Source organism: Perca flavescens, chromosome 11, assembly GCF_004354835.1.
Source record: "Perca flavescens isolate YP-PL-M2 chromosome 11, PFLA_1.0, whole genome shotgun sequence".
Taxonomy (NCBI): domain Eukaryota; kingdom Metazoa; phylum Chordata; class Actinopteri; order Perciformes; family Percidae; genus Perca; species Perca flavescens.
Window position 1 is genome coordinate 16,821,411 of NC_041341.1, and position 12,153 is coordinate 16,833,563.

The 12,153-nt window shown below is 39.5% G+C and overlaps 2 protein-coding genes across 3 annotated transcripts; one reads left to right on the forward strand and one right to left on the reverse strand.

Annotated features, from left to right (window-relative positions):
* Positions 1 to 1,676: 1,676 nt before the first annotated feature.
* c11h2orf49 (chromosome 11 C2orf49 homolog) lies at positions 1,677 to 4,315 on the forward strand. Of its 2 annotated transcripts, XM_028591294.1 has the most exons (5): positions 1,677 to 1,836; positions 2,033 to 2,187; positions 2,937 to 3,183; positions 3,651 to 3,736; positions 3,860 to 4,315. In XM_028591294.1, exons 1-4 carry the CDS (start codon positions 1,726 to 1,728, stop codon positions 3,705 to 3,707), a joined length of 570 nt encoding a protein of 189 aa, XP_028447095.1. In that variant the 5' UTR covers positions 1,677 to 1,725; the 3' UTR covers positions 3,708 to 3,736; positions 3,860 to 4,315. The 2 variants fall into 2 exon arrangements, with proteins under 2 accessions (XP_028447095.1, XP_028447094.1); XM_028591293.1 differs by having other exon boundaries at positions 1,678 to 1,836; positions 3,651 to 4,315.
* Positions 4,316 to 5,982: 1,667 nt separating this feature from the next.
* On the reverse strand, positions 5,983 to 11,551 carry fhl2a (four and a half LIM domains 2a). The gene is made up of 7 exons (XM_028591292.1): positions 11,454 to 11,551; positions 10,890 to 10,995; positions 8,174 to 8,349; positions 7,879 to 8,053; positions 7,052 to 7,221; positions 6,720 to 6,906; positions 5,983 to 6,629 (listed from the first exon to the last, which is right to left on the reverse strand). The coding sequence occupies exons 3-7, from the start codon at positions 8,327 to 8,329 to the stop codon at positions 6,478 to 6,480; spliced, it is 840 nt and encodes a 279-aa protein (XP_028447093.1). The 5' UTR covers positions 8,330 to 8,349; positions 10,890 to 10,995; positions 11,454 to 11,551; the 3' UTR covers positions 5,983 to 6,477.
* Positions 11,552 to 12,153: the final 602 nt, after the last annotated feature.

A 12,153-nucleotide genomic window follows, 5' to 3' on the forward strand; every position in this document is an offset into this window, starting at 1 on the left:
GGTTATAAACCAATACTTAAATAGTTGTCCATGTAGACTGACATTTTTTCTAACTTCTGAACCACAGGGAGAGAACAAGTACTCATTTAATGTCCAATATGAAAGGTGCTGAATTTAGGCCTACGTGTAAATCACTTTCCTCCGTTCTCATACATTGATTCTTTAATGTGTAAGGTAAAATATGAAATGGTTTCCATTTATGTAGACACACAATAACATTACATTTACACAAAAGAACAGTCAAATACAATGTGAATTAGGCCCTATGCACATTTACTCATGTTCCAACACATGACAACCAACGCACGACCTCTCCCTCTTAATTTAGATCACATGGTTGCTTCTACATCACATTACTGTCCTAACTCAATCACTTAACTCACTTACTTTATGATCTGAGGCTGTGACAACAACTCCTCCAAGGCTGCAGTAATTTCCCACAACTGGCTAAACCAGTATAAGCTCAGGGACATGGTTTTTGGTTTCTTTGTTGTCTACATACCCACAGCTGAGTTACATGTATATGGAGTTGTGAAACACATTATAAAGACAAATTATGCCTAGTGGTCATTATAATAGTTTAATAAATTATATGTTCTTGTGTTCTACCAATGAGAAGAGTGTGGATCTAAATTGTTTTGCAGCCAGCTTGTGCAGAAAAGGAAACTTTCTGATTGAAGACGTTTTGCCATTCATCTGAAAGGCTTCTTCAGTTCTAACTGCTGTAATATATCTCTCTCCATGAGACACCCACATACATGATCAATGGTTAAATAAGCATGTGATTGAAAATAGGATCTGCTTGTCACTAGGACATAATTGAGACGTATAAACATGTGGCTGATCGAGACAAGCCTTTACAAGCGGAAGGGCCTCTTATCTTTTAAAACTGCTCTAAAATTATTAAATACAGTCGGCTAGTTATGACATGTTTGATATAATTTCAAAATACTGAAGTGTGACTCCAATTAAGAAAGAACTATCACAAAAACTTGAATGTGTTTAACAACCAGAAAACATCAACCTGGCATGATGTTAAAGTGCCAGTGTGTAGGATTTAGTGGAACCTATGGTGGCCTTCAGTCAACGTAAAAAACGTATAACACGCCCTCTCTAGAGCCAGTGTTTGGTCTGTCCATGGAACAAACCTAACAAGTGAACACATCAGCAGATGAACCACACGAAGGTGTACTGTATGAAACACAATACCTGTACTGAACTGTACATCACAATAGTATGCAAACAAAATGAATAACATTATTGAGTAGTATATGTGCAGTTAATGTCTTGTTGACGTTTACCTATTTATTTGTTTAGGCATTCCCTTGATGGACAGTTGTTTTTTCAATCTGTATCACATATAAAACACTGACAGGGACCATTTGACTGCACAATGACTACTTTTACCTTTCATACTGTAGGCTAAGTACATTTTGTTGATAATATGTTGGGATACTTTTACTTAAGTAGGCTAAGGTTTTGAATGCATTACTTTTACTTGTGCAAAGTGTACTACTAGTATTTCTACTTCAGTAAAGGATCTGAATACTTCTTCTACCATTGATCATTTCTGATAAAAAAAAAAAGAATACATTCATTTGTTTTCATAGAAACGTGCAGGCCATGGATGGTGCAGGCATCCTTCACTGAATGACATCATATGACATGATGACATGCCGTGTTGTTATGACGCGATGCATGCCGGGAAAACAATAAGAATCCAATATGGCGACTTCCACGGGGCAAGATGGAAAGACTGTCTGTACCTCGGATGTGGATCTATTACTGCACCCTGAGCTGTTGTCTCAAGAGTTTATGCAGCTGATATTAAGTGGGGTGAGTTCATGTTTTGAGAGAAATGTGTAAAAGGTCTTCTAATGCGGAGGTTTAGAAAGCACACCATAAAATTAGCACACCGGCTAACAGTCTGTAAACTTGTTTAATCAGCAGCGGTTTTCTTAACGTTTATTCATTTTTGTCATATTATCGTAGAATGTGAGCTAACAGTTTTTTTCTTCTCTATCTGAATCAGAAACATGTCAGTACAAGGGACTGTGAGAGTCGGGACCAGCTCACAGAGCTTTACCTCCGGCATGTCATCCCGCGGCCGCAGAGGGCTTTACCCGACAGCCGCTGGGGCAAGAGGATGGAGAAGACCCGAGCGAGACAGACCGCGGCCGGTCACAGGTCAGTCCGCTAACGCCAACTACACTGGATGCTTTCAATATGGGCGTTGCTGTGTTTTCATAGGCAGTTAGTCAGTGGTGTAAAGTAACATTTACTCATGTGCTGTACTTCTACTTCTACTCCACTAAATCTCCGAGGGAAATATTGTAGCCTACTCTACTACATTTATCTGACAGTTTTTATAAGATTCAGATCAGCGCCAAAATGATAAGAATTGAGAGAAAAAAATAGCACTTTAAATCCTCTCCGAATGTGTTTAATAGCAGTTTACCAACCAACAGTTGAAAAGCAGAGCATAAGCTGAAATAGGAGCGCTAATCTCAGTTTTACAGTCCAGAGTCTGGCTGTGTTGGACTCTCCCGTTAATTTTAAACGGTGGTATTTAAATACTAATATTATTTTTTAAGCAGTTTTGTTGATTGGGGTTTCATTTACTCAAGCTTATCGAAAAGCTGTGGCAGGAAAAGTTGACCCTCTCCTTGATTTCATGTTGTTTACGGAGAAGGAGATGTATGTGCATGTGCCTTCAACAATTCAAGATATTACAGTCCACAGGTGCGCTGTGCAGTTGTCCTGCTCCGAGCAGGTGGGCAGGCATCTCAGTGCGCCTCAGGGAAAAATGTCAGCACAGAGCAGATTGTCACCCTGTGCACCTGCTCGAAAATAGAGCCCTTACCATCAACATGAATTAAATCCATTTGAGTGTAAATTATTGATTATTGTTGTCACTGTTGTCTGGTAATTTCCAGTTCCACTAACGACCACAATAGGAAAAGGCCTCTGATTGTGTTTGATGGCAGTGCCTCTCACTCTGGCCCACTAAAAGTAAAGAAACCAGAGGGAACTACTGTGTCAGCAGGAATCACTGACCGGTTAAAACCTCCTCCTGCTGCAAGCCTGTTCAACCCCATCCGCAGGCTATCTGGAAACACATCTTCCTCATCCATTCATTGCAGCACTGACACAGCGAACCTCAAACGAGAAGCAAACAGCTCGGTAGGAACATTTTGTTCTGTCCCCTCAGTTATGCATAACCCCCCAATCTTTCTGTGTGATTGAAGGAAAATTTGCGTTATTATCAATATTGTTTTGTATTGCTTGTGTTTTACAATTTTACAATACTTTCACAATACACAAAGAAAACTACATAACCTCTAAAACAGCATTCTTTCAAGAAAAGCAGGAATTGTTTGTTTTTTTAAATGACCGCAGAGATCAAATCATGTGGGGGCAAAACTGTCAAAGAAAAATAATGTGTTTGTAACTCTAATCTTTTAAGTCTGTGCTAAACCGAAAACTCATGATAGCAAATTATTATTAATCCATAAATGTTTTAAATCATCGATATTGGTATGCTAATGGATCAGTAACACATTGCATTATGTTATGTGTGGCATTGATTCATTGTCTGACCGCTTTTTCTTTTTTAATACCTGTTGATGTTTCATCTTCCATCTCTTCAGGGTGAAATTAAGTCTCCAGAGGTGAAGAAAAAGATCCAGCATGTGACATGGCCCTGACCTCAGACCACTATTTACATAGACCTGATGTGAGCTCGGACAGATCACTCCCTTCCCACCAAATGTTGTCCAGTATTTGTGCTCTTCCATCACAGTTATCGAACTAATTACATCACAAAATGGATGGAAACCCTTTTTACCTCTGTGTTCAGGCCACCTCGCAGCTCTCGCTCAGTCCCGAGAGCTGACCGGATGGGGTGGTGCTCCGAAGATCATCCAGCTTTTGAAGTCACCAGCTTCCTTGTTGCTTTCCACAACCTCAAGTGCCCTTTCCATCGATGACCAGCAACTCTCCTCAAGTCTCACACGTGAACACCTTCTAGAGGACAAAACAAGTGACACTTCTTTTGTTTTCTGAAATGCTGTTTATGGGAATTATGGTTGTTGATGTTCTTGTTTCTGTGCATGAGATGGTTTTGGTCAGAGGGCCTCCAGAACTGGCTTGCAAGGGTTAAAGGGTGATTTTCCTGCCAGGTTTTGTGTAACATTTTGTAATTGCTAGTACCATGACTTAAATAGACAGATTGTTTTGGACATAAATGTCATAGACTCTCATATTTTGAGATTTTGACTGATGGACATATCTAATAAACATTGTGAACACGTTATGAGGTAGTGCTAAAAAAAAAATATGTTTTTCTCTGGTGTACATTTCAAAGGAAACAAATCACAGATTATGCAGATAGAATTTTAGAAGGTGTGTGTGTGTTTGAACCAGTAGTTGGTGTAATTTTTCTTCTCGATAAACTCCATTCCACTGAGCTTTGGCCTCGGGGCTGTTTCACAAGTTGTTCAGGGTTTTTGAATATTAGTGTAGTGTGCTATTGTGCTTTTTTTTTTAAAGCTGGATCATAATTCACTGCTAAATAGGGGTGTCACAATTCTCCAAATCCACAATCCGATTTGACCTTATATTTTAAGAACATTGATTTTAAACTTTTTCTTTTCATCACTGACGGCTATGACACAAAGAAGAGCCACTATATTGCAAAAGGGTACTTTACAAGAGTTTGAGTTTTGCAGAGTTTATGAGGTGCACCTGAATGCATCATGCATTCATGATGTGCACCGTGAAGTCCCGTTGGCGCCCACAGGCTTCAATGTTCCTTGTTTATTTACATAACTCACAGGGAAGACAAAATGTTGCCACACTGACTTCAGTGAAGCAGGATTTTCCAGTTCTGTTGTTTCTCCATCATCTCTGACTTCAGCAGTGTTCATGTCTCAAAAAGTGCAGCTGCAGGCTACTGGTAATCAATCAATTCAAAACAATTTATTTGTCACGTGAAATCATATAAAATACATTTTCAGTGAAAGGTTATCCTGTCAGTTCCCACAATTTATGCATTAAAAAAAATAATGATAATAACTAAATGTGTATAAATATGTGTATAATGGGGGGCACCCATGGCAGGATAGGAAACCGCCTATTGAATGTTCAGCCCAACAAACTACTCATCGCAGGGCCTTGCAGTCCAATTCAGTCCTGTTTCCATACCAGGCAGCGATGTTTCCTGTCAGGACGCTAAGCTGTGTCTTTAGCTGCATGCTACTGCCAGTAAGCTACATTGTGCCATCTGTTGTTAGTTTTTGTATGTGTTTTTTTGGACACACAAGTAGGCAGGGGTGGTGAAAAATAAGTACTGGGAGAATTGCCGATCCTGCTTTTTGATTTTGAAAATCAAAATTGAAAGGTATGGTCGATTTTTGATTTAGAATCCAAATCATGACACCCCTACTTTTTAATAGCATTCACGTATCACCGTTTATTAATTAAACAAAATAAGGAATGTGTACTAAACCAGGAATATGTATTTTTGAAGTATATTTATTCTAAATTGTTTATAAATTGAATTTGAAGTTACTGTCTTTGAAACGACTGTACGCAGAGTTCATCAAAAAGATTCACACGGCATTTTGAATCCATTTTGAAATCCAGTGTCATGTTTGTACCAACATTTTTTAAATAAATTGTCTCAATACAATTAATACTTTTGTTGATTTAATTACAGAAAAGTAAACGGCTTTTTGGCCCATGTCTAATTTGCCAGTATTGTAACATATAGGCTACAGTACTTATTGTACTTTAACTAGCATTGTAAAAAATAATCAATTCAATTCCTTTTAAGAAGTCTTCGAACTGCCAATCTGCTGTAACTTTTGTATTAAATGTGTGTGCATTCTTCTCAAAATAGAAACATTTCAACCCCTTTTTTATGTGAATAATTCATGTTATTTCATGCACAGCTACAGTTAACAATTATAAGAGTAAAGACACAGTTTTAATATATTTAATTTGTAATTGCAGAACTCATTCACAAAACCTCTACTAAATATAGCTACTATATATCAAGCTAGCCCATGCACAAAGCAGTAATTATTATTACACTTCAAAGTGTATCTACATTTATATTGTAGATTTATTTCAAAATGCTTCATACAGTGTCTATCAGGAAATGTGTTACTGTTCTGTAAGCAAAGGTCTTCACTTAATTGCCAACACTTATTTTATTAGTGATAACTTTTTCTCAAATAGTGAGCATTTAACTTAAATAAACTTTAGGTTACTTTAAATTAGTCTAAATTCAAATAACACTGTTAGTAGTTTGTAATTTGTGGCATACAACAATGTACATTCATAGTAATGCTAGGTTGTAAAGATGCTATGGATACTATGCTCTGTGCTCTGATAGTATTTTTTGTATATTTGTCATTCCTCTATCATAACATGGACATCCAATCAGATGTGTCTGTCTTCCTTCAGACTGATTTAGATGTCCTTGCCGCACTCTGGGCACAGGATATCATCACGTTCGGTGAGGAAGCCACGGCCAACCAGGGACACGGAGCACTTCTTACAGTTGAAGCAGTCATTGTGCCACTGGCGCTCCTCAAAGGAAATGTACTTGCTGCCTCCAAGGCCTGAAAGTGAAGAACAAATCCAAGTCAAATCAACTGGAAAACATCCTTTTTAGATTCAGGGAGACCAATACATTGATAAAATGTGATTACCACTGATGGGGGTGGTGCAGGAGGCACACTTCTTGGCATAAAGGTTGCAAAAGCAGTTGAGACAATAGGCAAAGTCATCTCTAGAGGTAAACCTCTGGCCAGACAGCTGCTGCTTGCAGCTGGTGCACAGGAAGCAGTCCTTGTGCCAGGGCTGGTCACGGTAGGTCACCCCACCAGTGGTGATGGGCTAATAATAATAATAATAATAATAAGAGTGTCATATTATCACACTTTTTTTTTGTGACACATACATGTGCAATCAGTTTTCTTTGAGTGAAGATGGATCATAATTAAGAACTACTTTGAAAATCATTTGCAATTGGGTGTCCTACCTTCTTGCAGTGCACACACTGCATGGCAAACTGCTTCTCATAGCAGGGCACACAGAAGTTATGGTTGTCCTTGGGGATGAAGCTCTTGGTGCCAATGGGCTGCTGGCATCTCTGGCAGGTGAAACAGGTCTCATGCCAGCTGTTACCCTTGTGCTCCATCTTCCTGGAGCCTTCAGAGAAACATAAAGGGAATGGAAGGAGTTAGTAAAGGGATGCAAAGACAACAGCAATTAGACCAAGAAAAACAGTAACAAATAATTTGGGTCTTGTTTGTGAGAAGATTTTACATTTTGAATAATCAGTCCAATTTATGGAAAAGCGCATAATTCAATAGAAATATAAGTACTAGGAATTTCTTAAATGTTTGGTCCATATTGTAGTTGTCTCAGTAACAATCCAGAGAACTGTTAAGAGATCGTCATAAAGTGATAATACATGTGGCACCATGCACATTCTTTATGGTTTCATAATCTGAAGCGTGTTTTGTATTTCTTATTAAAGGGTTAGAATTGCCCCAGTTCCTGCACACGTAATTATATTCTTAGATACATACTTTAAAAGACATATACAGAGGAATTGGGTTTAAGGCCTGAAAACAGTTTCTATTTACAATGTATTATCTGTAAAATTACTATGGCTCAAATTACCAACAGAAACATGTCCTGACTGATTGCCTGCCCTAACATAAATACACTGACTTATTGTGCATGAAATGTAAGAGACACATTAAGCAGCATTAAGATTTAAGACAATCGTATGTAAACCATTGCTATCTGTTGCGTTGGCATCAGCTTAACTCTTTGCTCTCTTTGTGGTTTTCTTCTTACCTGGCATGATGGTTTTCTTGCACTCGTGGCACTTGGAGGAATACTCATTGGAGTAGCACTCAGTGCAGAGGAGCTTTTCATCCTTGGTGGAAAAGGGCTTGTCCACCAGCGAGCGCTTGCACTGGAAGCACATGAAACACTCCTCATGCCAGTGACGGTCCTTGTATGACAGATCCTACAAGAACATCAGATTGACAGTTAGCCCGACTGACTAGTGTTTAAAACACACGCACAGAAAGAGCATGTTAGGTATGTTAGGGCTCAAATGCACAATATATGTTGTGACATCTCTTACCCTGGTGTTGCAGCCAATGGGCTTCTTGCACTCCTCACAGGTGTTGGAGTACAGGCTCTCGTAACATTTCACACAGTAGGGATTCTCTTCTCTCAAAACATACTTCTTCCCAAATAGGGACTCCTTGCAGTAGTGGCAGTCGTAGCGCTCGGTCATTTTGACCCAGAGTCACTCACCTGAGAGAGAAACACAAAGAGACACAGGAAGTGAAAGGAGAGAAAGTATACTGCGATGTTATGCAACGGGTAATTCTGCATATAAAAAAGCTTTATCTGTATGATTTCTGCATCCTAAATAACATTAAGCTTTGTAGACAGTTTGATCTTTTTGCTTCTCATTTCAAATACATCTTTACAGTGACACTGACACTCAGCAGATAGCAATTAATTCTAAGCAATAAATGTTTTCTAGGACACATTCAGTATGAAGATCCTTCACATTACAGTTTTCTTCCCATGTTGCAAATTCTCCCCTTTCATCTCTCTCTCCCATCTCTCAGCAGTCCTTCATTTTGTTCTTGTGTCAGAACTAGAAGGTGACAGATGAGGAAGATATAAATAACCCCTATCAGTCCAGCTTAGAGACTGTCAACTTTTGCCCCGTTTGCATACCAACCCTCACCATGCCACTGTACACTGACCCATCTATCACCTCACGTCTAGCTGTCAGCACCAGATCACTGTATCCCTTGTCATCATGCATGTGTGTACGTGAGTGTGTGTGTGTGTGTGTGTGTGTGTGTGTGTGTATCGGTGTATAAGTGGGTTTGAATGGCATTCATAATAATATTACTGTGATACTCACAATCTGCAGCTGTTTGTGGTCTGCCTGTTAAGCCCTCTGGTTATCCCACCTGCGCCTAAATACTCAGTGTACCAAGGATAGGCTATATATTTGAGTGCAAAGTACATACAGTGTTTAATACCAACCTGGGTTTTATCACTCACATGAATACTTTACTATTCATGTGACTATATGTGCTCGGCAAAGCTTTGACCGTACAACAAGGCTAAATAAAATGGATGGAAAACTCAAAATCATACATTCCCTCCTGACCATTCTTTCATGTTCTTCTTTTCTTAAATTCTTGCTTTCCTGTTTTTAATTGAGCTGCTCTCTATTGTTGTTATTCCCTTTATCTTGCACATTTATTGTGCTTGGACTGTCAAAGCTTTTGCCCCTTGATCTATTTGTGATCACTGTCTATTTCCATCTCAGTGGTCCAACATGAGATCTGTGAGTGATTTCTTATAATATATTTTATCTGGCTGAAGTTCAGATGTATAATCTGCTCTGAGTTTTTCTCAACCCCTCCCACATTCCCTCATTGTCTATTGCTCCCACCATGACTCACCTAGCTTATATAAGGATTTATGTGACTCCTAAAAATAAAAAAAGGATAATCTCAACTGCCACAAATAAAAGCTTCAGCTATTCAGACATGCAGCTGTTCCCCGGCTTCTGGGGCCTCTTTGATGCTGCCCATCTGGAAGTTTCTCACAGCGATGGCCACTTGGATGACAAATGTTTGACCAGCGTTCAGCCTGGTCGATCCCCAGAAAGTTCCAGTGCTTTTTCAGAGAGTGAAAATCAACTCTCTGTGCATTACACTTTACATTACAATTTGTTAGTCAAGCTGAAAAAAACAATCATGAACTTAAGTGCCTTGTATGGCTCAAAAAAACTTACAATCTACATCTCTTTATACATAATTCCAGATGTTTTAAAGATGCATAAGACTTTAAAATGTTATCCAACCATCTATAGAAATGCAAACCATAAACCAGTACCTTCTCCAAAAGTGATACCTCTAAACAGCTTGCTTACATAAAGTTTCTACTCTTCCAAAGCAACAATTCTGGAGGAATTCCCAGTCAATTAAATAAGTACTATCAAATAGCCACTAATAATAGCCATGTAAGTGGATAAAGGAATTAAATGTTTAACTCGAATTAAGCTCTAAATAGAAAATGTTCCTGTTAAATCTTGAATTACAGTTCACAATCTAACTAAGAGCAATTTAAATAAAAGCTTGCACTTCAATCTGAACTCTTCCACCAACTGTAAAAGTAAAAGCTACTTTATATTTACTATATTCCTCTTTTATGTAGAGATCTTTTCAGGAACCTATCAAATCCCTAGTTGTTGTATTGTATTACCGGGACTTTTTTGTGCAATTGATGTGAGTAGAAGATTTTATACTCAATTCCGTCATACCAAAATGCTGTGAAGTGCGCCATAAAAAAAGATCAAAAGAACAGACCAGTTTGCCAAAATGGATATCACAACTGTGTAACAAAGGAGGAGATGACACCTTTACTACCACAGTTTTGCTGAAGGAAAGTGTGAGCTTGATGAGAAGGAATGAAAGAAGGGTGGAAATGAACTCTGCTAACAGGGGTTCGACAGGGGTTGTGCATTTTTTGGAGATGATAAAATAATTTAATAAAGTCAGGCTGTCTGAGACAGACAAGAGGACAGACAGTGTGGATATAGAAGAGGAGGTTAATTAGTGAAGGTACTGTGCAGGTGGAAAGAGGGAGAACAGGAGCAGGTGGGTGGGAAGGCAGACAGGAGGATGCCAGAGCACAGTGAGCAGCTGTGTCCCGGAGAATGGAAGACATGGTGAATGAACCCAAGTGAAAGGAGGGATGGGTGGAAAGATGGACGAGTGGATGGATGAATAGTGGAGCAGTTGAACAGAGTTGGGTCTTACCTTCCTGTCTGCGGAGTGTGTGCCTGTTCGGAGTCTAGGGCAGACTGAGAGGAGGCTCCGGGTGAGCTGAAGTTTCTCCTGATTGTATTACTCCACCCATCAGGGGCTAATTGAAAATGGGGGAGGGGCGAATGGGGGAGTTGGGGGGAGGGGGTGCAGGGAATCTTTTTTAAGACGATCTATAAATACAGCGGCGCTTCACAGAGATAACCCCAAGGCCCACTTTCACTTGCTCATTCAGTCACCAGCAAAACCGTGTGGCCTTTTAAGGTCACTCAGTTGTTCACTCTCTCACATACTCACTTTGTGACACACTTGCTTACTCACTCACTTAAATTTCATCTTTCTAATATTTTTGTTTCTCCCCACAACAGCCTTATCATATCATCCCCCCCTATCCCACTTCCTGGAGAAAAGCATGTTCTCAACTTCTGTTTTCTTTACATCTGAGATATCTGTGGTTATCATTATCATAATATTGCACACACACACACACACACACACACACACACACACACACACACACACACACACACACACACACACACAATTATGCACACTTACATAATGCCACAATCTTTCTATGGCCGGTTGATCCATGATGGAAAGGACGCCATGGGTCAAACGTCAAAGATTGTTGTCCTGTGAGATTTATCCCTACTCATATGGCTCATCTGTCTTTACCTCCCTATATTTCTCCTCACAGGGGAATACACATTCAATCCCTAAGCCCAACCTCCAACGTGTCAGGTATAGTTTCCAGGCCTGATAATGACAGACACCCTCATGGTTTCTAAGAAAATTGTAGCACTATTTTTGCAACCCTACACTTTCTTGTTCACACTGCTTCAGCACCCTCCATCAACCCCAAGCTAGCACAAATTCTTTCTTTAATTATCCCATCTCTCTCTCTCTCTCTCTCTCTCTCTCTCTCTCTCTCTCTTGCTTTCTCTCTGTTTGAAGCAGGTTTTCCTGACCTGGTGGTCCCTGGATACTCTCTAGCGTCACTAGATTAAAGTGCTCTATTTAAAGACCAAAGAGCCATAGAGACATTATTGCTTCACAAAGTGTGTGTGTGTGTGTGTGTGTGTGTGTGTGTGTGTGTGTGTGTGTGTGTGTGTGTGTGTGTGTGTTGCATCTATGTGCATGTGTGTGTTCGTATGTGTTGTATCGTGTATAAAAAGAGTTCTTTTTAGCCACGGTCACGGTGGTCTGGTCATGGTCCAGACTGAAATATCTGAAACTTTGTACATATATTTTATAC